Below are 26,693 nucleotides of genomic sequence, written 5' to 3' on the forward strand. Positions count from 1 at the left end.
TGGCTCTCCGCGCGGGCGCGGTCCGACTGCGTGCGCCCCAGAGCCCCGCGCTGGTCACCCACGGAGGCGACCTCTGGCGGGCTTTCCCACGTGGGCAAAGGGGCCAGTATATCGGTCAACTCTTGGTCTCCGTGAACTCCGCGGAGCCAGGGAAGCGGAGGTGAGAAAGCTCGCTGCCTCCTAGTTTCGAGGACAAGTCACCGCTGTTTTGCAGTCATCGACTTTCTCCTGGGGCGCAGTGAAGGCCGAGGAACTGGCTCCTGCCCTGCCTCCCTCCTCACTGCCCTCTCCCCTCCCCGAGTCCCGCCCCCCTGCACACGCTGACCCAGGGACACACCCTACTGCAGCGACGCAGACAGGGCGTTGTTCCCGTTAAAGGGGAACGCCGGGAGCCTCCCTCCGGCCCCTCGCTCGGCGCACGCAGCCCCGCAGAGCAGCTGTCTTTCCGGACGCCAGCCGCCGAGCGGACGCACGCAGTTTGTGCCCGAGGCCACTCTGAGGATCTCCGAGGATCGGGGACAGCTATCCCTTTGGGCTGTAAGTGCTTTTGGCAGGGAAAGTGGAGGAGATGGAGGAGGAACGTGGGCATCTTCCGTAGACGGTGACAGAACGCGCGGAGCAGGGGGCCCCGGGCTGGCGCGGTCCCCGATCGCGGGTAGACCACCGCCTGTCTCGCGTCCTTCCTACGGGGCTTGTAGGGATCCATTGCGGGGTGCCTGGTGGTCTATAAGCCGCCGGGGACGTGGGTGCTGGTGTCCGGGTATGGGGCAGAGGCGGAGCACTTTTCGCCTCGCTGGACTCATTGGCAAAGCGGTCCCTGCGGTGGACATCCCCGGGGTACAGGACCCCCGTGCCCCCCCCCCCCAGCCCCCGCCCTCGGCATTAGGAGTCACTGGATTTAATTTAAACCTTCTGGGAGACATCAGAAAATCGTGCTTATTTCCTCCTGCACATTCCAGAGTTTCACTGAACGTGTTGCTTAAGGGGAGGAACGGAGAGGTTTGCGATTGGGTATTTTAAAAACCGAGTTATTGAAACGATGTCTCTGGCCCAAGATTCTGTCCTGAAGTAGCCCCCCAAACGCAGCTCATCTTCGCAGACGTGCAAATCCTCCCACAGGTCGGCGGGTCTCAGTCCCTAAGGTCTGCAAAATGTGGGGCTAGGACCACACCGTGGCGGAGAGAAGATGTCCTGCCGGCTCCGTCCGGCTGCGCTTCTCCTGGGACCCAACCCATTCCCTCCGTCTCTCCTTCCCACCGGACACTGGCTCCCCTCCATCCAGGCTCCTGGGCCCCGGTCCCGGGAGCGCAACGGCCCGACCCGCAGGGCTGCCTGGGGAAGCGCGCGCGGTGGGCAGGAGGCGCCGGCCCCAGCAGTTCTCTCCGGCCGTCCTTTCCTCTCCGCTCTACCCCGCTCTGCGCCTTCTCTCCGGGGCCGCTGGTGTCGATGCCAAGCTGTGCTGGGGCCGGGCCGGCTCCCCTGCGCGGGAGGAACTGGGTGGAAACTTGGGAGTCTAACGGAATGCGGAGCGCCCTGGGGTCTGGGAACTCGGCTTCCCGCCGCGCGCTCTCCCTCCCAGCTCGCCGCTGGTGTCCCCGGGCCTCTCGCAGAAATCTGGGCCCCATCCGCTCACCCCCGGCTCCACCCCACGGCGGAACGCGAGCTCTCGCCCTCCGCCCCCCTTCTCCTTGTTGGGCTGCCCCCGGAGCCCCCAGGTGGGTGGAGGCGCGCTGCGGCCCCTGCTTGGCGCTCTGGAAAAACCTCGCCTCCCGGGGTGACTTCGACGTGCGTCGTGCGTACCACTTGTTTTGTTCCAAAAGCAAAAGATGTTCGGTCGCAGGCGGGCTCGACGGACTGCGGGGCGGGGATGCCGCGGTCGGCTGCTGCCCTCTCTCGGCGGTCGCCGGGCGGGGTGGGCGGCCGGGCGCGGCGCCAGGCCCGGGCCTTCCGAGCGCAGGACCCTCCCTCCGCGTCCCTCCCTCCCTCCCTCCCTTCTTTCCTGCCTCCTTCCTTTCCTGCCTCGCTCGCTCGCTCGCTCAGGCCAGTTCGCTCGGCCTCACGTCCAGTCCGGCTCTCTCTCCGGCCAGGCAGAGACTCCGCTGAGCAGAACTCGCCGCCAGAATGCTGCTTCTGCTGCTGGGTATCATCGTTCTCCACGTCGCGGTGCTCGTGCTGCTGTTCGTCTCCACGATCGTCAGCGTGAGTCTCCGGCGGGCAGCGGGCGGGAGGGGCGCCGGGGCTCACCCCGAGCTCGGCCTCCGGATGGCCGTTCCGACCGTGCCCCCTCCAGTTTGCAGACAAAGCGTCTCAGACATCCCAGGGCCTTTTGCAGTTTCTGGCAATCCGCGCCTTTCCAAAAGTAGTTTTGCGAAAACCAGAGCAGATTCAGGGGGAGGAAGGAAGCGAGCGCGGGGCTAGGTTAAGCCGCGCAGGTCTCTCTTTAAGCCAAAGAATTTAGGTACAGATCTAGGGGTTCCCCCACCCCGCCTTTCATTTGATAAGCTTGTGTAGCATTTTCCTTAATGCAGGGTCGTTGAGGAAGGAAGTGGAGTATTTAGGGAGATTTGTTTTTTCTCCAAATGGCATCCATCAGATGGGCGGTTTAGTTCATAAAACAGCCTTTAGGACTTGAAATTGGAAAGTTCAAATTGGCTTTTCCCTGAGAGTTCACAGCCCCAGGTCTGCTTTGCGCTGTGGACATGGCACCTTCTCAGGAAAGCCTCCTCCAGTACAAACAGGTCACTGGGATAACTTGTGTTGCAAAACCATCAGACATCAAGCTCATTAGCTTTTAAACTTATTTTCTTGAAGCTGAGCCCAGACTCGGGCAGTTATGCGACCGTGGCCTTAACTTCTGTATATATAGCAAGTCCCAGGCGTGATGTTCTGGCCTGGTTCAAAGGTTGAGAAATAATTATGTTGGGGATTGGTGAGTTGGTTCATCATTTACCAGCATCCTCCCAACATCTTAAGTGTGCCTTATGGCGATCTTGTCCGGTTGATAGGAATTGTAAGTAAGGAAATGGGCTCAGAGTGGCTGCAGCTTCGGGAATGATACCCGGGAGATTGGGGGTGGGGGGAGACGGCTTGGATGCAGGTGTCCTGGGTTGACTTCATGGCTTCTTCTACTACAGCACACACCTCGGCACAGAGCAACTTATGTGTGTGTGGTACTTTTCCACTTACAGAGTGCTTTTCACTAGCAAAGCCCCGGCCCTCCCCTCTGGATGTCTGGGCCAGACCACCACCTCTCCCCTTTCTCAAGCACGACCCTGGGCTCCGGCTAGGCAGCCCCGGGGCAGGGCAGGGGCAGGCCCCGTAGACGGCTTGATGAGGTTGCTCTTTGCCTGCCCTTGGCCTTCTCCCTCCCCCTTTCCGTCCCTCCTCACGGACTCCCCTGATTCACCACGTCTGGTTCTTTCCAGCAATGGATGGTGGGCAATGGACACGCGACCGACCTCTGGCAAAACTGTAGCACCTCTTCGTCGAGCAACGTCCAACACTGTTTCACATCCTCAGCAAACGGTGAGAATGGTTTTTTATTCCACAAGTTCGTCCTGATCTGTCCGCGGCATGTTTCTCTGTCCAGACCTGGAAGCACTTGTTCTTGGAAGACACAAGCTAGAGAGTTGTTGCCAGGGTGGGGTGGGACGTGGCCAAGACGTCCCAAGGCAAAAGGGGAGGGGCAGTCGCTTCACTGGCTACACTGAGATCCTGGGGAGTCTTTGTGCATTCTCTCTACCTACAGTGAAACCCTGGAGCACCACACCCCCTGCTTCCCATCACTTGTGTAAGGCTTCTTGTGAGCCAAGAAATGCGGACACACATAAGCAGTGATGATGCAAAACCGTAGGCAGACCCCACTGGGAGTTTCAATCCAATTAGCGTCTTTGGTTTGGTGGTAGAATATCCAGGAATGTCCTGTGTCTTCCTGGAGCAGTGATGGAGGCGCTGTCCTAAGGATAGATGGGCCAGCTTTTGGTCTCCAGTTATAGGATTTCCTCTCTGCATCTTGGGCCTCAGGGGTGCCATTTAGCATCACAGCTGTTGAGTGATTCCTCCTTGCAAGATGGGGCATTGACGCTATTTGCACAACCTCAGGCTGAGCCCGGGAGTATTTCTGCTCTGTCCTTAGCATCTTTTCTGTGAGATAGTGGAAACCAGGCTTTCTTGGGTTCAGGTTAAGGGGTTAATTGGCCATGGAAGCACACACCAGATACTTCCAGCACCCGGAGGGAAGGAGGGCTCAGCGGGGACCTGGTGTCTTTGGATGTGGAGAGGCAGAGATAAATAGGATGCATTCTTGTTGGTGACTGGGAGGTGTCTGGTGGCAGCGTGGACCCTGGCAGGGGCCACAGTGCCTGGTGTTGAGAACACAGTGGGCCAGGCTCTGCACGGTCTCATGTTCCAAAGGACGTGTCCTTAGCCTGGAGAGGGAAGTACCTATAGATGTGACAGAGCTTTCCTGACATCTTGGGTTTAAAGACCAGCAAAGTACACGTTTTGATGAGGCTGCAGCAGCCCCTAGATCAAGTATTTCTGTTGAAGATGTTACGCTCAGTGAGAGAAACCAGTTCAGATGCAGCTCAACAAAGCAGGGAGGGCAGTGGCCCTTCGTTCTGGATTTGCACAGTCCAGTTTCTTTGCTGGACTTTTCTCCTTGGGGCTCTGCACCCAGCAGTACTCAAGCTGTCCCTGAAGCATCACCAACGAAATATCTCCAACCTCAGTATAAAGAGAGACCGCTCGAACTACTGTAGTTTATATGGGGAGGATAGGCAAGGTCTAGAAGACCCTGCTTTATGTTTCCACTTTCCTGGGGGGAAGAAAAGAAAGACCCCAGTCTTTGTTGAAGGGAGCAGTCCTTAAACGTTTCTCTGAGTCTGTGAAGGATATTGAATTCAAACCACCCTAGAGGTTGCGTTGTGAGTTGGCAATCAAATAACAAACACTCAGGAGTGTCTGCGCATGTGGCCACAGCACTGCTTGGCCCCAAAGCCACAGCATCCGGTCTCCGGGGCAGGGTTTGGCTGAAGTTCCCTGAAGCTCAGGACGGGAGGCTCCCTGCTCGCTACTGACACCTGGTGGCCACGAGTTGTGACTCCGCCCACAAGGGCCGGCTTTCCCTGAGACACTCCCCCCCCCCCACCCCGAGGTGTCCACCTGGACATTGCCCAACTGGCATTTGGCCACGTGGGGTTGGCAGGGGATTCGCAACTCTTAGTCCCGGAAGGGGCAGTTTTGGCAGGCATACTCCAACCCGGCTGGGTTTCAAGAGGGATGAGTCGGCAGAGGCGCAGTGATCTAAATGGTCCTCCCTGCAGAACAGTGATGTTTGCCTGCTGCTGACCTGCCTTCTGCATCTTCTGCGGTCAGGAGTGGCTGCTCCGCCCTCGCGGCAGCTCTCAAAGAGGCACCGGCGTTATTCTTATCGCTCAGCTGGCTCTCTGTGTCCAAACTCATCTTCCCGGGTTCGTTGACAGTGGCTTTGGGGTGTGCATCCAGGGTCTTTATCCAAATCCGCGTGGTTGCTTCCCTGGGGGGGGGGTCCCAGATCGTGCTTCCCCTCCACATCTGCCTTCTCGTCTCTCCCAGGAAGGGCGTTCTGAGGAACTCTGGACAAGCTGGGTTTGTTTGCACTTGGGCTGATTCTAAGTCAGAACTTTCCATTTAAGCTTCCCCAGTGGTCGGTATCTCTGTTCTCATCTTCTGATGGGTCAGCTTGTGTTACAACCTCAGCTCTGATGGGGGTGAAGCCTCTGGGACTCCTTTGCCTTTTCGATTGGGTTTAACCATTTCTGTGCCAAACAAGAGGTGAAAAAAATACAGAATTAAAAAAATTAGACTGCCTTTACAGGTGTAAACCAGTCACCTTGGTCCGTATTTGCTCTTAGAATGTTTCAAACATACTTTTTATTTTAGTAATTGAAAGTAATTCGTTACTGATACCAATTTGTGAAGAATACGTTGCAAGCATGTTATGTGAAAACGCGTTGGTTTACATGACTTGCTATTTTTGCTGAAGGGGCTTGTTTTTGCATGTGCGGGGCTGGGGCAGTGCACCTCTGCAGGGCGTCATTCACTTTTTTTTCTTATATGGATGGTGCTTGTTGCCACATTAACTGCATGGCAGTCAAACGTCTATGTTATACAGTTGGAAGGAAACAGATTAGATTTTTTCCCTCAAACTCTTTCTTGATATTAGAGTAGTTTTAGATTCCTTACTAAATGCCCTCAACTCTGTCTGCTTTTCCATTTTCTAAATGTATTTACACACCCTCTGGCCCCATCCTGATCCTGGCTGCAGGTAGAGGTGAAGGAGGCTTAGTGGGGGAACATCTATCATGACCTTGTTTTGAATGACTTTCGGCCTGAGGAATATAAGGGCTTGGAGAATATGGACGTTGGCCTTGACAGTCCTGAGCTCTGTGCAGGGGGATGAATCACCCAAGGAGTGGGGGCAGGCGGGCAGCGCCAGAGTTCAGGGGAGGAAGTGGAAGGCAGGTCTCATGTGGGAGGGGGGATTTGATCCATCCTCCAAAGGATGGGCAGGATTTAAATAAATACAGGCAAGGAGGAGGCAATTCCCTATTGAGGCAATGATGACCTAAAGCAAGGGGAAGGCAATGGAAGGACACATTAGACCAGTTGGTTAGCGTTCCGATTGGGATTAAGACTGACTGCATAAAACAGTACATCTTTAAATGGTAGTGGCCTAAATAAGATAGTTTATTTCTCTCTCTTTCAAAAGAAGTGTGGAAGTAGGCAGCCTGAGATAGGCATGGTTGTTCCATGAAATTGTCAGAGCCCCAGGCACTTTCTAGCTTATTTCTTTGCCATCTCTCAGATTTGGTCCTCATCCTCATGGACCAAAAAGGCTGCTAGAGCACCAGCCATTTCTCTACCCTTCAAACAAGGGTAGAGAAAGGAGGAGGAGAAGAATGTGTCCCCCTCCCTTTTAATGAAATGTCTCCAGATAGACCACACACTTCTGCTTTTATCTTTTCCTGGAAGTTCATCACAGAACCACACCTAATGACAAGGGAGGCTGAGAATGGAGTCATTTGGCTGCATGGGAAGCATGGCTTCTCGATTCATAGAAATTTAATAGCAAGCACCTCCCAGTAAGCCTGGCTTGAAACTCTTCTCTTCAGGGCTTTGACTACCCCACCCCCCCATACCAATCATACTCTTTTACAAGAGCTCTGCTGTGTCCTATGCAGTTTCAGAGCAGAGCCCAATTACTTTAGGATTCTCCAAATAGCCCATCTCTGCTGTGTCCTGGGCCCCATCAGCCAGACAGTGACCCATATTGGAAACTGGATATTCCTTCGACTTCCCTCTCTTTCTTTCCACCTCCCAAGTCATTAACAAGTCTTACTGTTTCATGATGTCTCTTGAATCCTTGTTTCCATCCTGTCCGGACCTCTCTTCTGACCTCCAGACGAGCATACACAGCTACCTACCTGACAGTTTGGCTGGGATGTCCAGAGGCATCTCCAAACCAGCCAGCCTTTGCCCCCCTCCACCCAATCTCCCTCTTTGATGGTTTCTAGTGTTTTAGTGGATGCCGCTTCACCATCCAGTGAGCTTCATGCTCAGAGTCTGCCAGGATGTGTTTCCTTCTCTCCCTTCTCAGAATCATCCTAGGTCCCCCTGGTCACTCTTCATCCCCACGCCCGTCACCATGCCTGCAGTTACTGTCAGGGCCATTGCTGCAGCCTCCTAACTCCTGACCTTTCTTCCTTCCTTGTAACTCGTTTTGCATATTGAATCAAGGATGAAGTTTAAAAATACAAGCCTCATCATATTACTCTCAATTTAAAACCTCTCAGAGGTCCTTTACTGCTCTCCATCTTCAGATGAGCATCTTTGCTAAGGTCCATACCTGAACGACCTGCTCCTGTTTCCCATTAAGCCTCACCTCCCATCTCTCCTCCCCTTCATCTTGGAATTTCAGCCTTCTCTCACTTCCTTGATCCTGAACTTCCCACCTCAGGACTCCCCCTGCCCTCCTTTCCCCCCTCCCTCTGTTCTTTCATGCAGGACTATTCACTGAACACCTGCCCCGTAGAAGATTCCATCGCAGACACCAAGGCTGCAAGAGTGGATAAGAGCTTCCGTTTTACTGGGCGGAACAGTCCATAAACGTGGATAATCAGGGGCAGTGATAGGAAGGATAAAGAGAATAAAGCAGGGTGATGTGTCAGGAGGGACGGGGGTGAGGAAGGAGGTCCTCTTGGAGAAATGGCCGCTTGAGGATGACCAGGAAGGAGTCAGCCACAGGGACATCTGGGGCAGGTTCTAGCCAGCGGGACCTGCCGAGGACAAGATCTCTGGGGCCGGAAGGAGCCTGGCAGAGTTGAGGAACAGAGAGCACAGGAGATGAAGCAGCAGGCCAGCCTGTAGGGCCTTCTAGACCCCAGAAAGGAGTTTGGTGCAGATGGATGGGTTTCTAATTTTTATGATTTCATTTAGACCTGCTCTGTCTTATACGCGTTTCTCGGCTGTTTTATTCCAAGATGGAGTAACAGTCTTGTGCGTTTATAAGGCAGAATACATCAGAAATCTTCCAAAGTAGAAATGCACCTATCTATTTCCAGCAGCAGCAGCGACCTCGTGGCCGTTAGGTTGTGGGCAGCGTTAGACCAATGCTTCGGATTGAAAATTAGAAAAAAATAAGTCTTGCCAGTCTCAGGAGCCCCTGACTTGAGCCCTCGATGGTCTCCTGTGTCTGTGTCTTCTGTGATCCCAGATTTATCTCGTTTATCCACTTGGTGGCATTGTCATTTCTGCAAGGACATCATACCATTTCCTCATCTGTGGCTCAGCTTTTGGTCAGAATTTAGAAAACACAGGAGGCCCTCTGCACTTATGGGTTCATGTTTTGCAATTTAAAATCTCTGTGGCTCCCTGGGCCAACCCGCAAGCTCTGACCCAGTAATGGCTCTTGATCTTACAGGCCCTCGTGGGATGAGGAGGTCCTGGCAGGATGAGGGAGGTGCAGGGAGTGGGACGTGGTGTCACAATGATGCTGTTTCAACCCTTGGAGTCTCTCGTCAGATGCCAGCATCCATGAGTTAATTCAGAAGGCTTGCTCAGACCTGTGTCTGTACCATATGGCCCTTGAAGCTCAGGCTTTGCTTTTTAAAAAATTTAAATTGCATTCCCAGGATTTTACCAGAGTAGAGAAAGCATCCCTTGTAGTTCAGGAGCAGGGATTGGCCGTGGGGTGGCCTGAGGGTGTGGATGTCGGTCTTTGGTGCCTGAGGAGAGGAAGTCTGGCACGAAGCCTTCTGAGTATGTGCTCATCAGCACACACGTAGGCTCTGACGTTGGCGGGGACCTGGGAGGTCATCAGATTCATCCCCCTTCCCATCCCACTAGCTTCAGACTCTCTGCAATGTGCCCACCACATGCACATTGCTACCAGTGATGGGGAGCTCACTACCTTTCAAGAGAACCTCTTTCATTTTCAAAGAGCTGCCAGCGTGGTCCATTCATCCATTCTTCAAATATATGGAGCACATCCTAGGTGCTGGGCAGACAGAGCTCAACAAGAAAGACCAGTCCCTGCCCTGATGGATGGAGCTCACAGTTACGCAGGGGAGACGGAGGATAGACAATGAATGAGTCATTGTGGGCAGTGGGCAGCGCTCTGCAGGAGACAGAGAGAGCGATGGAATAAAAGTCACCACTGGGGAGGAAGCAGCTGGTCACGGCAGGCCTCTTCCTGCCAGAGTCACGTGGACGGAGGCTTAAAAGATGGGAGAGACCAGCTGTATGAAGAACAGCAGGAAGAGAATTCCAGGAGGTGATGGAAAGGGCCAGGTTCCTGAGGCGGGAAGAGTTTGACGTGTCCACCAGTGCCAGGCTGGCGTGGCTGAGTGTGCTGGCTACAGGCAGGAGAGGACGGGCTGATGGCTCGGGCCATGATGCTGAGAAGGACAGCCCGGCCACACTGAAGGGTTTGGAGCAGAAGAGTGGCGTGACTTGATTTGTGTTTTGAAAGCTCATTCTGGCCATTACACTGAGAATATAGAATGTCAGCAAAGCACTTGGATTTGGGAATCTGTGGCTCAGGGCAGAGGTCTGGGCTGGAAATTCAGATTTGGAGTCCTCCGTGTCTACGGAGGGTATTTAATGTCGTGGTGCTGGGGAGTTGATGAGAGGAGAGGCCGAAGGAGCAAAGGGGTCCAGAGTGAGTCTCGTGACACTCCGGCAGCTGATGGGCACAGGAAGGAGTTGGCAGAGAGGTTGGGGAGGAGGGGCCGGTGACGCGGGGGAAATGCCATGGGATGCTGTCGTTAACAAATTACATAGCTGAGGCCACGGCTGTCCCCTGAATTTCCAGTCGTTTCTGGTTGTCTTCATTCATGCCTGGTGGGCTGGACCTGGGTTTTACAGGTTGCAGGCTTGTCCTCAAGGAGTTTAAACCCCCGTCGTGTCCCCAGACTGACTCTTCAAATATTTGGAGGCTGCGGTTTTATCCCCCCGGGGTCTTCCTTTCTCTGGGTGATGCCTTCTTCTTGCAGTGGCTTTTCTGGTGCGGGTGACAGTCCTCTGCTGTCCCAGCTGGCTAACGTGTTGCCTCTGGGTGGCAAGCATCGGCCTCTTGCTGCTTCTCTGCAGGTGGCTCGTGGTTTGGCTTGGCAGGTGGGTGAGCAGAGAAGGGGAAACTCTCTCCCTTTGCTGTCCCATTCTTCCTCCTTCCTCCCTATGTTCTGTGGATGCCAAACCTAAAGGAGGGCAGCAGGATTATTTAATTTGTTAGATTTCAAACATGCTTTTCAACTTCTCAGCACCCCAGTGGACGGGTACCAGGAGTCCCTGCTTTTCTGCACTGGGTCTGCCTCTTCCAAGCTGGTTACCTGGGGCAGGTGCCCTGGTGGCCTAATAGGGTGAGCGTGGAGGTGGGACCTTGAATAGGCACCCATCGCATCCCATGTGTCCTGGAGCCTCTTGCTGTTCAGGATATAATTGTGACAGCGGGTGCGGAGAGGGGAACCTTTGAGGTGGGCCTTGGAAATTGGGTAGAACTTCAGTAGGCATGGGGAGGAGAGAAGAGTGGGTGCTTCACTATGACTGGTGGGCTGGGGGCTCTTAATTTCCATGATGCTTGGCTTTCTTTTTATATTTTAGGATTAAAAAGGAGAGGGGACCTCTGATTATTTTTATATGGAGAATGCCTTTTAAAGCAAAGATCTTGAGCCCCCTCCCCCCAGGCATACCCTCCTTCCCTGTACATTTCCATCAGCACAGCTTGTGATCGGGCAGTTAAAATGCCTTTCTCCTTTCCACTGTCATTGTGTGTGGCCAAACCCCGCATGTCCAGGTGGCCTGTTCTTAACAACACCAACAAAAAAGGTTCTCCAATAAGTCAATTTGGAAAACACCATTTAAAAGTTACCCAGGCTATTTTTTTAATGGTAAGACTTCTCAGAGCCTTGAGTACGTCATTGTACATTGCAGTGTCCGAGGAGGGAGGTTAATATACTTGACCATGGAACCACTCCCTCTGTTTTTCTGTTTAATTAGCAACAAGTCTTTGGGAAACACAGCCTAACCTGACCCTCCTGTTACTAGAGTTTTCCAACCAGGGAATAGAGGAAGCCTGAAACAGCTGAATATTTTCAGTAACCTCAGAACCTCAATGGCTGTATTATATTCCCTGTTCAAGTCTAAAGACTAGTGAGAATAAGACTTGTGGTATCAAACCACACGTATAAATTAGACTCTGGAAAACTAGTTCCTGTGCCCATCAGGAAGCCTCTTGGTTAGGAGGGCAGTTAATTGAGTGATGGTGTCAGGTGCAGCCAGAGCGCCTTGAACTTCTATTCACTAGTCATCAGCCAGAGGTTCTGCTGGAGTTGAAATGCCCTCGTGATTGTGGGTTGAAAGAGCCTCCCCCGTGGTCTTCCTCATCCGCGTGAGCTCCTCCTGGCCAGAGGGAGCTGAAAGCCCCTGTGTAGCTTGCGCCTCTGGCAAGCATCCTGCGTGGGTCACGGGCAGAGTTAGCCCGAGCCCTGGGCCCGATTTCAAAGCTCCCAGCTGGACTGAATGGGAAGAAGCTGGAGCCCTGGGCGAGGACCACGCGGGGCCCTGTATAGGCTCCCACCTGGGCGAAGCTTAACAGCCAAGGCCACCTGGATAGGAGGCAGGCCGCTCGGCAGGTCAGCCATCTCTGGGATGACATTCATCCCGAGGAGGAAGGAAAGTGGCGGTTTGTGGGATGGCAGTGGGTAGCGAGGTTTGAGGGTGGGGATCGAGGCCTGGGGGGTCACGTGCTTTGGAAAGCAGCACAGCATTATGCAAATGGGTGGCACTTGCTCCTGCAGTGGTGACTCACCCCCATGGCCTCTTTCCTCCTGGCTTGGCTTCCCCCAGTTTATGCTTTGACTCAACTGCCACTGTCCTTCTGTTCACTTTCCGGAAAACCTGTTCTCTCGATGGAGTCAGAGAGCTCTTATGAACTGCCTGAGTGGAATGCAAGGTGGGGAGGGGCTGCCAGGGGCGTGGCTCCAGGCTGGGACTGAAAGATGCACAGGAACACAGAGGGGCTGGTGCACTGAAGAGGGTTGCATCCCTTCTGAGCTCTTAACTCACCAGATCGTTGGCCCTGGGCTAAGAATACAGCTGAGGGGGCAGATGTATTTCCTTCATTGCTTAGCTGCCGCTGGGGCAGGAATCTGACCTTTGGTCATTGGGCATCTCCAGCTTTCCCTTCTGCGGGGGGAGCGGGTGTGCTGACAGCCACGGCCTGGCCCACGTCAGAGAGCTGTCAGCAGCCCTATTACCTGACACGCGCATCCGAACAGCAGGTCTGCGACAGGCTTTTAATTCCTGTGCTTGGCACCAACGTTGGAGGTTACAGCGCTGCCCCCGGGGATTCCACGAATAGTTCTCAGGCACTGAACAAGGCCTGGAGAATGACAGTGAGTGTTGATCATGGGCTCTGCTAATGACCCTGAACTTGTGATTTGGGAGAAAAGAGTATCACTGCCTCGGGGCTTGGGTAGAAGTTCAGACTCACCGCTTGGCACGGTGGCCTCACATTAAGGTTGATCTGTAGGAAACAGGACTGCAGTCGACAGGGCTTTCCCTGCCGTCCAGGTCTCTCCACTCTAACAATTGTTTTCTGTACATCGGATGTGCTTGTCTGTAGCAGAGGTTGGCAAACGATAGCCTGCAGGTCCAGTTGGGTCCCCGGCCTGATTTTGTAAATAAGATTTTATTAGGTGAACAGGCCACACCCACTCATTTACATATCGACGAAGGCTGATTTTCTGCTAAGATGGCAAACTTGAGTAGTTGCCACGGAGACCATATGGCCTGCGAAGCCTAAACTATTTACAATCTGACTCGTCACAGATAATTTGCCAACCTCTGTGCTGAAGATTCCGTATGAATTGATAGCAGAGTTGTATTAAAATACTTTTTGGTGTTCCTGTTGGCACCTTATAATAATATGGCTTATGTGGACACGGTTGTCCCCGTTATACATTCACTTGGTGTGGCCCAGATGGAGATGCCCCAGGAACCACCCCTGGAACAGTCTGTAGGTGCTTATTTACCCTGCCCCTCAGCTCAGCCTTTTAATGGGGTTATTTGTATTGTACAGAGCTTTTATATCAACACTTTTATTTGATCGTTACAACAATCCTCTGAGATAGTTAATCCCACTTGTTACAGCAGAGGGATTCAGGGGCAAAAATATGCAAGTAGCCAGTTAAGCCGGGGGTACACACGCCTGTTCTAATGGAGTGCATGGCCTGAGCACGGCTGGGACCACAGCCTGTAGGTTTAACACACGTACTGTCAATATCATTCCTTGCTGAAGAAGTTTTTACTTCTCATCTTGATTTCTTTATCCAAGGGATTATCTGGAATACTATTTTAAAATTTCCAAATTTATTTTGGCTGGTTTGTTTTGAATTTCTACTTTCTGTTTGCCTTTAGTTGTGTTTACATCATGTCTGCTTTTTTTTGAGATTTATGGAGATTTTTTGGTTGTTGCCTGCTGCATAGCTTGTAAGACTGTCCCATGTGTGTTTGAAAATAATTTGTAGTCTTTGTTATAGGGACATAAATTTTCTACATAACTATTAAACTGAATTGGTTAATGCTGTAATACAAATAATCTATATCTTACCGTATTTTTGATCTACTTGATTTACCTATTCTGAGAGAGCTATGCTTAAGTCTTCCACTATGATTGTTAGCTTTATCAATTTCTTCTCATATTTCAGTTATTTTTTGCTTTATATTTTTTCCAGGCCATGCTATTGTATGCATAGAGATTTATGACTTTTATTTCTTCATGGTAAACTGGATCTTTCCTCACTGTGAAATAATCCCTCTTTGGCCATTTTCATCTTTTTCGATTTGAATTCCGTCCGCCTGATGCTATTATTACTGTATGTTTTTGTTAATATTTGCCTGGTGTCTCTTTTAAAAATCTTTTGATTTTCAACAGTTGTTGGTTTTAGGTATATCTCTTGTATCAGACTATAGAGACGAATTACGTAATTCAAGATGGAATTCCACATCTTATAATGAGTGACCTGAGCCCATTCACACATGCTGTAATTGATATAGTTGGACTTGCTCTCATCGTGTATGTGTATTACTTATTGTGCTTAAGGTTGAAAACTTTCTTCTTCAACTTTGTATCCCCAGAACAAACCGGAGAGCTTGGCTCAAAACAGTAGGCGTTCAGCCAAGACCCATTGAATAAAAACTTCCTTGATTTCCTGATTGTGATCTGATTTGAGGAGCAACTTACGGAAAGCTAACTCAATTGTAATGAGGTTGGCACTAAAATTCAAGTTCCTGGTGAAAGAGTTTCGAGAAGAATTTCATTACATTATTAAATCTAAGGGACTTCTCCTATTGATGTAGATTTAACATGTATGATTTTGAGTTTTCTCTAAATATGAGGTCTGGCAGAAGTTCCTGTTGTTAATGATAGGTAAAGACTTAGGAAAAGATCTCAGAATCAGAGAAGGAAATCTAGGATGTCACCTGCACCAGCTGTGCCCCTTCTGAGGGTGTGCCTTGAAGGCTATTCCGCAGCAAAATAGAATCACTGTTTTAGTTCTAGATTTGGGGATGAGATTTCTTTATGTTTCCAGCTTCACCTACCAGAGTGCTGGATAATTGCTTTATTACAGAAAATGATATTATGGCAGCATTGGCTTTGCTGCAGACCACTCCTCCAGAAGAACTGCTACGCTGGGCATAGTGGTTCAATTAGAGATATAAAAATGAAGTTGGGATGGCTCACAGCCCATCAGACATCCTTTTCTAACCTTAATTGACAAAGAAATTGCAAAGATAAAAGAAGCATATAGTCCGTCACGGTGGAAAGAACACTAGACTAGAATCAAGGGCCTCCCAGCTTTGGCTGTGCCAATGGGGCTCATCCAAACATCTCCGGAAATCTCGGTCAGTACAAAGGGGTGGGTTAGTTGATCCCTCAGGCTTCTTCCAACTCTAAAATGCTTCCAGGCTCAGTCTGGAAAAACGTCTGTGTCTGTGAAACTCTAGTCACGGTTACCCTAACCAGCACCCTTAAAATTCTGCCTTGAGCTACTCGCAGCTCAAAACAGGTTCACCTTTGTGAGTTATTGGACTTCCCTGGCAGCCCAGTGGTTAAGACTCTGTGCTTCCACTGCAGGGGCCTGGGTTCGATCCCTGAACGGGGAACTAAGACCCCGTATGCTGCATGGTGTGGCCAAAAAGAAACCAAAAAAAGGGAACATCTTCGCAAGTTATTGATGATAAACCATCCAGATTTCACAGCTTTTTCTACTGTGTTAAGCACTGGTGTGTGTTTTTCTAAGCCAATGCACATTAATCCATTACTGAGTGGAGAGGATCAAACCTGGGTCGTCTCTAATTGATCTTTCTTGTTTAGAGCAGCGCCCACCCCAGAGATTCTCAGGTGCTTGGAAGGAAGGATGCAGGCGACAGGTTGGCGAGGCCCCTGGAGGTCTCCCGGGGGCACACTGCAAGTTCCCCTCTCTGGTGTTAAACCCAGGTTGTTGCCTCTTATCCGTTCCTTCCTGAAATGACCTTCATTTGCAGTAGACGGTGAACTACAGAGTTCCCTTCCTCGCCTGAATTTCAGTTGGATGCCTGGAGATCTGATCTAAGGCTGGGGGTTCAGCAAAGATGAGGAAGTGTCATCCGTGGTCCTATCTGATGGTCGGACTGAGCACCAGCTGCTCTGAGATCAGCCAAGAAAAGACACAGCGTGGCTGAGGGAGAGCAGGCGTTCGTAGCTAAATAAAGCATGCTCTTCCCATCAGCATTTTCTTACGACTTTCTACAGAATTAGTCTTGGCTCCAATAGCATTTTCTTCTTCCCAGCCATCCCCACGGTCTCTCTGTCTCCTTGGGGGATGCTGATATTTTGAACAGTGGTTTGGAACTATTCTCAGAATCCAGGGGCTCCGAGAAGCCCTTCGAACCCCCGAGGGCAGGGAGAGAAGAGGCAGAGGGCGGGGCTCAGAGCCCCTTGAACACACGCACATCTGTGTCAGTAACACATTTGGCTAAAAGACTGGAAGGGAATTCAATGTATTTGAACTGGAGTTTAACTGCCTGCGGTGGGACTAGGTAGTGTCTTAGAGCCTTTGCTTAAAGCGTCTACGATTAAACATGTATTAATACCTTTTTTTTCCCTCCAAAAGGAAGCAGGAAATAAAGAATGACTTTTCAGAGCGGGAAAGTGAATAGTTCTGTTCACAGGAGGGATGCTGCTGCTGCCCGGGGCGGGGCCGGGGGGCGTGGCTTTCAGCTGTCCTGGTGCCCCGGGCCCCGCCCCCCGCGGCAGAGCCCCGCCTCCCCGCGCCCCAAGCCCTGGCTTTTCCTAACCCAGTGTCTCCTCCCTCAGAATGGCTGCAGTCTGTCCAGGCCACCATGATCCTGTCCATCATCTTCAGCGTTCTGTCCCTGTTCCTGTTCTTCTGCCAGCTCTTCACCCTCACCAAGGGGGGCCGGTTTTACATCACCGGAGTCTTCCAGATCCTCGCTGGTAAGTCGGAGATGACCGAGTCCATGAGGGGGCTGGGCACCCCCAGACTGCAGGATGATCAATCAGAAGGGCGTGGCTCCAGAATGACTGGCGTGCAGGAGTCCTCCCCGCGGATGGATTTCATACAGCACAGGGTGTGTGTGTGTGTGTGTGTGTGTGTGTGTGTGAATCTGGGAACTCTCCACTGCTCCATGGAACGGGGTGCATAGGAAACGGGACTAGGGGTTCTGGAAGGAGGGTCCGTAACCTGGGATGGAGCTACAGTTTGGACATATCATCAGAGGTAAATGCTGAAGATGTCGGTAGAGCACAGGACAGGCTTGAGGGTGGATTTCTGTAGCTCACTTTATGCCCCGGGACCATCCCTGCTTCAGCATGGAAATGGCCCCGATCTGCTGCCGAGGTTGCTCTCAGGTACCTGTCGCCTACCTCTAAGCAGTGAGGGAGCCACCTGACAAATTCTTATTCTCCTTTACTCTGGCCCCTGGGGTCCACCAGGCTCTGACTTACTGGTGTCTTCCTTTCGGCATGTGTAACACGCCATCGGTTCCAGGTTATCCACACGCACCATGTGCAGGGTCCTAGACGTGATGATGCCTTCTAGCTCTTGTCTCTGGATTCTGGCCATTGTCTCACTTTGTTTCCTTTTATCCTTCTGTCCATTGATGGCCAGTTGACTGAGTCAGCAGAGCACTGGAGAGACATAGGAAGCAGATGTGGTGGATTCTACAGTCCAGGCTAATAACTCATAAAATCTGTATGTGCCAGAGTACGTCTGGGGACTGAGAAGTGTTCTCAATTCTGGCCCCTGAGTGGGCAGGGGTGTAGCATCTCTTGTTTAGTTGCTGAATCACCACCATGACTCATGAGCAGTCATTGGAGGGTTGAAAACAGCACACAAGTCCTGGATGGATGGATGGATAGACGGGTGGATGGATGGGCAGGCAGAGCTCATGGCTTACATAGGTTTGTATGGCAAGACACAACCTGACGTTGAATGTCTATGACCCTTTTCTAGAAGCCAGAGACTTATGCTTTACTGGAAAAAGTAAGTAAACTAGAGAACCATTTCTCATCAAATACCTAAATACAACATGTCAATGTGCACAGTTTGGAATTTCAAAACCAAATAGTGCTTTGCCACTTGATTTTATCAAGGTTTTATTATATCAGCCAAGCTTCTGGGAGTGTTGCCAGCTTTGCTAAATTACTAATTCTTCAGTGAGATATCATTTCTGGGTACGTTAGGAGCAGTGATCATTATTCACCCCATTTCCAGAAGTAACACAGAAAACTAGAATATATTCTGGGATTTCCTTTTAGGCTCCCTGTTTGCAGTTTGATATCAATGGTGATCCTCTCCATGGTATCAATGATTATATCCTCAAGAAAAAGTGATGTAAAATACTTATATTTGATCTATACGCACTCGTTATTTTACTGATAAATAAACTGAGACTGGGAGAGGCTAAATGAACACGCAGCTCATGCAAGGACACTGGGTGCCCCCATTTCTTCCCATCCCATGTGGACTGAATATATTTAGAGATTCAGAATCCACCCGAGTTTTTAAGGAACTCTACTTTTGGTATGATCTTTCATTGAACCTGATTGACCGTGGAAGATGAGTTCAAATCGACCCCATTTATGATCCCCAAGTTCCCAAACATCTGTGATGAATGAGTCTACACCATCAGAACTAGTGAGACTAAAAACATTGGACAGAGCGAACTTACTTTTGAAGGGGCATCTCAGGGCAGGGAGTGCCTCATCTTCATTTTTCCAACTGAGATATTTTAGCTTAAAATTCTCTAACATTGTCTTTTTAGCAAGGTCATTTTCGGTCAAAAACCAAAGTCCAGAGATAAGTACCTCGTTCAACCCAAACCCTCTTAGGTACTGAGATTTTGCTAATCTTCCAAAGTTTGTTTACTCATTCCTCCTCGTTTCACTGTTTGGATTCTTCTCCAAACTCAGTCCAAGCCTTCTAGAACTCTGCCATGAAAACCTCCAAATATAGAAGCACATGGTTTGTTCTTGCGTTATCCCCTTCAAATCTAGCTTCTTATCTCTCATGAGACCTAGTTTTCAGTTATTGATTTGTCAGTTTAGCGGTCCATCTGTGAATAAGAAGTTGTCTGGAGGTTGAAGTGTTGATCCAGAATAGCGGTTGTACTTTGTACGTCCTAAGAATGTTCTGTGCTTGTTCCCTCCGGTCAAAAGGACCTGAGAGAGCTAGTCTTCTAGAAACCTCAGCTCTCTAGAATGTTGTGTTTGAACTTGCTGTAGGGTCTTCCCACTAAACTTGGGATTTAAGAGAGTGGGGACTCCCCTTAGAGATTCCCAGACTTCAGTGTCTGACAACCCTGCTCGTGTGTTTCCCATCTCACGGCCTATGAAGGATTCAGTAACTAGAGAGACAGTTAGGGAAGGGTTGTTGGGGATGAGGACTGGTGATAGCCTGAGAAATTACCCCTTAATGTCAAGGAACAAATCAGAAAAGCAAAAACAATCAGAAAACAAAAAGAAGAGTAGAAAGGAGGGAGGGAGGGAGGGAGGGAGGAAAGAAGGAAGGAAGGAAGGAAGGAAGGAAGGAAGGAAGGAGCCCTACCATCATGGGATGTGCAGTCTACAAGTGGGTTGGCCACCATAGCTGGGATCCACGCAGGGCAGATGCTTCTTCAAACACTGAAGCCTGTTGTGTGGAAGCCTCCAAAATATGCTGAGTGTCCCAGGGGCTGTCAGGGCTGGATTGTCTCTGCGTAGCTTCCTTCTGGAGGGCCCAGCTGTGGACTTTTTAAACACACGCGTGAGCATGCAGGAAAAGCAGGTGAAAGGTGTGTGGGGCTCTTCGGCTGATTGCAGACTTGGGAGCCATCTCTGCCTTGCGTGTGCTTGTGGGGCTGCCTGTCTCACTGCATCATCTCTTCTCCACTTATAATAAGCTGCGAGTCTCACCTTTAAGAACTGTCTTTCCTTGATTACGTACTTCTTAGGTTGGCTGCTTCTTGAAGACCTTTTGAGAGGCTCCATCATCTAGCTGGGTGTTCCTCAATCTTAGCTGCACACCAGAATCACCTTTTTTAAAAAAGGGGGTGCTTTTAAAAAAGGCTAGTGCTCAGGCTTCATCCCCAGAGAGTCTCATTTAAGAGTTCTTGGGCAGGGCTGCTCCCTGGTGACTCTGACGTCCATCCAGAGTTGGGCACCACTATTGCAGCCGTTAACCTGCCCTAATCGCACTGTAAGTTCTTCTAGGATGATTTACAGAGCTCATCCTATCCACGAGCCGTCAATTCTTCTAAACCCTCTTCTTAGACAAGGGCCGTCCTGATCCTATATCTGGATTTTGGAGTCATTCTTACTTTCAGGACCTGCAGCCATCTGTTCCCAGGCAGTGCTTACCCTGGCCCTGGCTCTGTTGGGTTGAGTTACACTGGATGGGAAAGCATCAAGAAATTCACGGAGATACAGACTATGTTTTGATTTATTTCACGAGTCACACCCAGCGGCGAGCTCCACGCACACCTCATAGAACACCCTGAATGTCCCACTTGTTGGGTGACTGGGTAATGTGTTCCCTTGGCAGAATTAAACTCAGGCCACCTGTGTAGTTTTTGCGATCTGTGTTTATTGTGATTACGAGGAACAGCAAGGATGGCAGGAGGAGACTCCTTTTAAAAGTGACTTTTACTTTTTCTGTTTGTTTTGTTCCTTTTCTTTCATACACATTGAGATGGGTAGAGAGCATTTAGAATGAAAATCTGGGGGAGGAATAAAAGCCCAGTGCCCTGCCTGTTCTGAGTGGTTCAAAGACAGTTTAAGTCAGAGACCACGTTAAGAAACACCAGTTCTGGGCGAATCATCCCAGATGTTGCCCTGGCTGGGCCCAGATGGGCATCTAGTAATGCTGTGGGTGATTTGCAAGGCTGCAGGAATCACGCAGAGGCTGAGAATGGAAAGGGGGCTGGCGGCACAGAGGAGGCTCGGTGTGGGCGGGACAGAGAGCCCAGTGCTTTCCGGGTAATGGACCTTCCAGCCTCTTCCTGCCCCACCTTGTTGCCTGAAGGGTGAGCTGGGGAGAGACAGGGGCCTCGCTCATGAAACCAGCTCCAGGGAGGCACTTCCGCTGCCCATCTTGGTGGTCTCCCCCAATGCTCACTTCCTAGCCAACCCCACCCAGGCTCCTGGCTTTGCTCCAGGCTCTAACTGAGCTGCTTTAGCAGAGGTCGCGGATGTACACTGATGTCCATTTGCTGACTCCCTCCCCTGCTTTCGATACTGTTGCCATCTCTCTCCTTGAAACTGTACTTCCTCAGCTTCCAAGACCATTTCCCCCAGTTCCCTAAGTTAACTCACCAGGCAGTCATGCCAGAGCCGCCCACCCCCACCCCAGTCCACCACCGGCTCCTCCGTTGTGTGGCATCACACCTAGATATTGTGCTCATTTCTTTTCTTTTACTTGCAAACACCATTGCTGGGCAAAAGCCAACTCATGCACCTTCCTGCCCCTCATCTTGTCCCCACCTCTAAATCTGGGGCGGTCTTTCTGGACATACCTCTGATCCTGTTTCTCCTCCACAAAAGCTGTGCTTCCCTCCATGACCTCGTCAAGTGCCCTGATGGCCCTCTCTTCCAGCCTCCATCAAGGAGACTCTGAGGGGGACCCACTGGTGGTGTCCACGGGGCCCTCCGTCCTCCTTGCTGCGCTCATGGTCTCCCTTCTATCTGGGATTTCCTTCACACCTTTCTGCACCTGGTCACCTCTTCCATATCCTTTAGACCCCGGTCAAGCCCCGTGTCCCCTTTCAGGATTCCCCAGGCCCTGATCGATCCGTGCTCTCAAGGCATCCGGTGTGTTTCTCTCTGCTTTCCTTGGAATCACATCCTACTCTATTGGAAGTCTCTACTGACGTGTCTGTTTCTGGATGACACTCACCTTGAAGGTGGGGACCACGTCTTGTGGATCTCGGTGCACTCAGCATCCAGAATGGCACCTGCACACGCCAGGTGCTCATTCCATGTTGACTGAACCGAACAGAATGAAGATGAGGAAGCCTAGAGAGCCCCCTCCCTTCCTTCCTCTGCCTTATGTCTCTTGGTTGCTCCCTTCTAAAGATGCTGGGCTCTGATTGTTCACCTGTGGTTGCTGTCACCATTAAAGGGGGCTCGAGGCCTGGTCTTCGGGGAGCATTTCTAGTGATGCAGACCCAGCCATGCTGAGGCAGGGGGGAACTCTTGGGAAGTCTTGAGTGGCCAGCATTTCTGTGTTGTCTGGACAGGATCAGTGCCTTTCCACGTACAGCTGACCTTCGCTCCCAGATGCAGGCCCCTCCCTGCTCATCTCTGGGGAGGGCAGCACACCTGTGTGTAGTTGGTGGCCTCACTTACCTTCTCCATGGAGACCTTCAAAAACGCATCTCCACCTACTGGTGGCCAAGAACACGCGTCACAATCCCTTTATTGGGAGAAATGTTTGACTTTTTGGGACCCTTGTATGGCACTACCTGCTCTGTATTCTGGGGCACGTCTGTTGCTTTGCATACAGACAGCCTTGTAATGATATATTCCCTAAAACATCAGTCTCCCGACAACAATAATTATAAAGTGTGTATCCTCTTGTTGACTTTGCAAGTGTATAAGTGTATGGCTTCTTGAAGTGAAGCATAAATTCCTTTACTTCTGAGATTCTCCCAGGGTGAATGTCATATAATTAAGCCATTGAGTTAGTCACTGCACTTGTGTGTCCTGTCTCTCTCGCTCCCTCCAGGTCATAGACAAAGTGTTTTTTCTTTGTTGTTTTCTCTTTGCTGGGGAAATCTGGACACAGCTGGTCCACACAGCTATCACTGCATTTCTCATGCCGATGCTGGCTAGACACACGCCCCATTTGAAAGATGATGGGCACCGTCTTGCCCTTCAGTTGCTCTGTTTACATCTCACTCTCTCCCTTGCTCTTGCCTCACCTTTGAGGCTCTGCCTTCATTAGGTAGGTCAGATATAGCCTAAGAGACAGGCAAGAATTAGCACTTTGGAGAGGTGAGCTATAGACCTTGAGGTCCAGCAGATCGAAACTGCAGTTTCCCTCCTGTGACCATTGGCCAGCTATGACTTCCCCGCGGAAACAGATGTCTTCCCATCTCCCGGGCTATCTGTAGGTGGCAGGTCCTGGAGCTGATGCCCCTGTGGTCCCAAGACTGTTGTGTGACTCTCTCAATGGGGGCCAATGGAGTGGGCGTTTTCTCTCTCTGACTTGCAGAAGGACAATCTTATCGGGGCAGTGAATGTTACACAGTCCCACTTATGCACTTTGTTCAAACAGAGTCGCAGTGTCCAGTTAAATAACCCAAATAGCAGTGAGGTTAGATGTAGGTGGTCCGGGCCTTGGGGGACTCTGGACCCACAGGCATCCCACATGCTTGCTGGACTTATAATAGAGTCAGTCAGAGCCTGTCAAAGCCCCTGTGTTCAGGAGGGGACAGAGCAGGCTTTGTGCTGCTCTGGGCTGGGGTGCTCATGTCACTGGACTCCTCCCTGCAGGGATGCTGACCGTCACCGTGGGCATGGACCGTCACGCTTGAACTTGCCTGCTTTGTGAGGCCTCAGGTGGAGGATTTTCTTGTCCCTCCACCAAAGGCTGTGTGGTAGACAAGGAAGGGGTTGCCTGACCTGCCTGCGGATCTGATACCCTTTCACCTTTGTTTGGGCTTTAGACCAACCTTGGGGGACCAAGAATAGTTGAAAGGGACCAGGCACCATGCAGCTTGCCCGTGACCACCTCCTCTCTCTGCAGTGTCCTTCCTCCCTGTGTCCTCCCCCCTTTCCTCTCCATGTGTTCTTCTGTCTGCCTAGTGGTGCCCATGGGCATTGCTTGCTTGGTCTCTGATGTAGCGATCCTGCTAAGGAGGTCAGCATGGAGTTCTGCCCCTGTGCTCAGCATGAGTGCCGCTCAGATAACGGTGAGGTGTCACTCTCCCTGATTTCAGAGAATGCCACCACCCATCTGTGGAGTGGTTTACAGACTTCCAGGGGCTCCCACACCCAGCCATCCTTGCAAAGATATAGGTGGACTTCTCTTGCCACCCGAATTCTCGCTGGGCCCCTCGTGTCAACTGGCAATGGGTGACGGTTAAAGGAAATGAGGAGGAAAGAGGAGGGGAGACCTTGAAAGCCATGGTCTGGGTCACGTAGATTGGACACAGAGAGCAGATCGTTTCCTGGGTTCCTGTACCTTTGAGCCCCTCCTGTCAGTTCTGGATCTGGTGGCAGATTCCTGCCTGAGATGGATGTGCCCTCTCTTCCTGCAGCCCATATCCTTCTCCCTAAGAAAGAGAGAAGGGTGCACTGGTGTGTGTGTGTGTGTTTGTGTGAGGTGGGGTCGAGTCTGGGAGGAGAGCAGGGTGGGTGGGGCAGGTGCTCCGGGTCCCATGGAGTCTGGTACGGGGGTGGTGCAGGGTCCCCGCTCCATGAGCCCTCCTGCCCCCAGCTGGTCCCTCTCCTTCCCAGGTCTGTGTGTGATGAGCGCGGCATCCATCTACACGGTCAGGCACCCGGAATGGCATCCCAACTCGGAGAACACCTACGGCTTTGCCTACATCCTGGCTTGGGTGGCCTTCCCACTGGCCCTCCTCAGCGGCGTCATCTATGTGATCTTGCGGAAACGTGAATGAGGCACCGGGACAGGACGTCCGAGGGTCTGAGCGCACGCAGGGAGGGAGGAAGTAAACCAGAAGCCAGGAAAAAAAAGGAGCTAGCCAAAAAACCCAAACTCAAACCAAACCAAACAGAAAGCAGGTGCGGGGGGGTGGTTAGTGTTGATTGAAGATGTATATAATATCGACGGTTTATAAAACCTATTTATAACACTTTCTACATATGTGTACATAGTATTGTTTGCTTTATGTGTTGACCATCAGCCTTGGGTTGAACCTTAAAGTAGCTAAGGAACTTGACATCCTAACCATATACTCAAGCTCAGTTTTTTTGTTTGTTTGTTTTTGTTTGTTTTGCCCAGAAATAAAATAAGTCCATCTTGCCCCTTCCCTTTCGTCTGAAAGAAGATACCTCCCTCCCACTCCACCTCATTTAGAAAACCAAAGTGTGGATAGAAACCCCAAATGGCCCAAAGCCCTTTTACTGTGGGTGACCCAGTGCGTGACACACAGACATGCACTGCCCACGCCTCTGTGTGCAGCCTTACCTGCACTCGGACAGAACCCCCAAACTGGAGCCCTCGGAGAATCACGGCTTGTGGCTTTGGAATACTTGCCCTTGAAGGGGGGTGTCCCAGTCACGCATCTAGGTGAGAAATTGGTGACAACAAACCTACAAAGTGGTGCTATGTATTTACCATTCCTTATGATCACTAATCATCTAAACGCCTCACTGGAAATTCAATTAACAATTTTACAGCATGAAGTCGAATGGAGACCTGAATAATTCTGTGTAAGATAAATGGTTTATAACCACGTTTGTACCTAGCTAGGCTGCTATTATTACTATAATAAATAATAAACCACCGCCTTTATCACTCCCACGTTTTCCTTATGGTCGGAGCATCAGGACAAGCTTCTAGACCCCCTGGGACAGTGGGTTCCCGGGATGCAGCAGGGTCTAGACTGTCCTCTGCCTCCAAGGACTGTCTGGCAATGACTCGTACTGGCCACCAACTGTAGATGTATATACGGGGCCCTTCTGATGCTAAGACTCCAGACCTTTTTTTTTTTTTTATATTTTTTGCTTAGCTTTTTCTGATTTTATACCAACTGTGTGGACTAAGATGCATTAAAATAAACATCAGAGTAACTCACTGAGCTCTTGTGGGTTTTTGTGGGTGAGGGTGCGAGGTGCGTGTCGGAGCAGAGGCAAGAGGGTCACGGAGCCGCTGCTGGGCAGATGATCTGGGTTGCAGTTTGGTGCTAAGGGACCAAAATCATCACCTTTGTCCAGACTCTGGGGGCATCTTATGCCTTCCAGAAGCCTGTGCAAACGTCTGCTAACTGGAGAGGCTGGGCGTTGCAGCTGAAACAGACCCTGAAAGTGGGCCGGAGGAGCCTGAGTGTTATTTAGCTGAACCCTCTTTCTCGTGTTCTGGTCTCTGGTGACCCGCATGGGGTCCAGAGCATGGCACACACTCACTTAATATATGGGATGTTGGCGTGAGCAGCGCGGGTCCCTAACCTTTGGGGGACAGATGTGATGCGATGGACCGTCTGCATGATGGTGACCTGAGGCCAGACCTTCAGGGTGATCTATATGTGTAAATGTTTAGCATAGGGACGGGCAGGTAGAAGGCACTCTATAAATGAGTGTTTATCCCAAATGTCATGATAGAGGTGTATTACAAGGAGATATTGGCTGTTCTGGGGAATCTCACTACCTGTACATTAGACTCTCCCGTGCAGGGCTCACCCAGAGATACAGATTCCTTGTGTCTATGGTGGGACCCATGCTGCCTTGATAGGTTTCAAGAACCCTGCCAGTGATTACAGCGTTTAGCTGAGGGTGACAACCTCTGAGCTTGTCCAGTGCTTCTCAGAGTTTAACTCGCTAATGAATTGACTGGGAGTCTTGTGAAATGCAGATTCTGGTGCAGTAGGTCTGGGTAGGGGCTGAGGGTCTGCATTTCCAACTTAGAGCTTGAGCGACGCCGGTG

The 26,693-nt window shown here is 50.9% G+C and overlaps 1 protein-coding gene across 2 annotated transcripts; it reads left to right on the forward strand.

Annotated features, from left to right (window-relative positions):
- The first annotated feature begins 293 nt into the window (after positions 1 to 293).
- Positions 294 to 25,847, forward strand: PMP22 (peripheral myelin protein 22). 2 transcript variants are annotated; one of them, XM_061175458.1, is made up of 5 exons: positions 294 to 537; positions 2,088 to 2,199; positions 3,426 to 3,525; positions 16,901 to 17,041; positions 24,545 to 25,847. In XM_061175458.1, the coding sequence occupies exons 2-5, from the start codon at positions 2,122 to 2,124 to the stop codon at positions 24,706 to 24,708; spliced, it is 483 nt and encodes a 160-aa protein (XP_061031441.1). In that variant the 5' UTR covers positions 294 to 537; positions 2,088 to 2,121; the 3' UTR covers positions 24,709 to 25,847. The 2 variants fall into 2 exon arrangements, with proteins under 2 accessions (XP_061031441.1, XP_061031442.1); XM_061175459.1 differs by having other exon boundaries at positions 2,092 to 2,199.
- Positions 25,848 to 26,693: the final 846 nt, after the last annotated feature.

This window comes from Eubalaena glacialis, chromosome 19 (genome assembly GCF_028564815.1).
Source record: "Eubalaena glacialis isolate mEubGla1 chromosome 19, mEubGla1.1.hap2.+ XY, whole genome shotgun sequence".
NCBI classification, from domain to species: Eukaryota; Metazoa; Chordata; class Mammalia; order Artiodactyla; family Balaenidae; genus Eubalaena; species Eubalaena glacialis.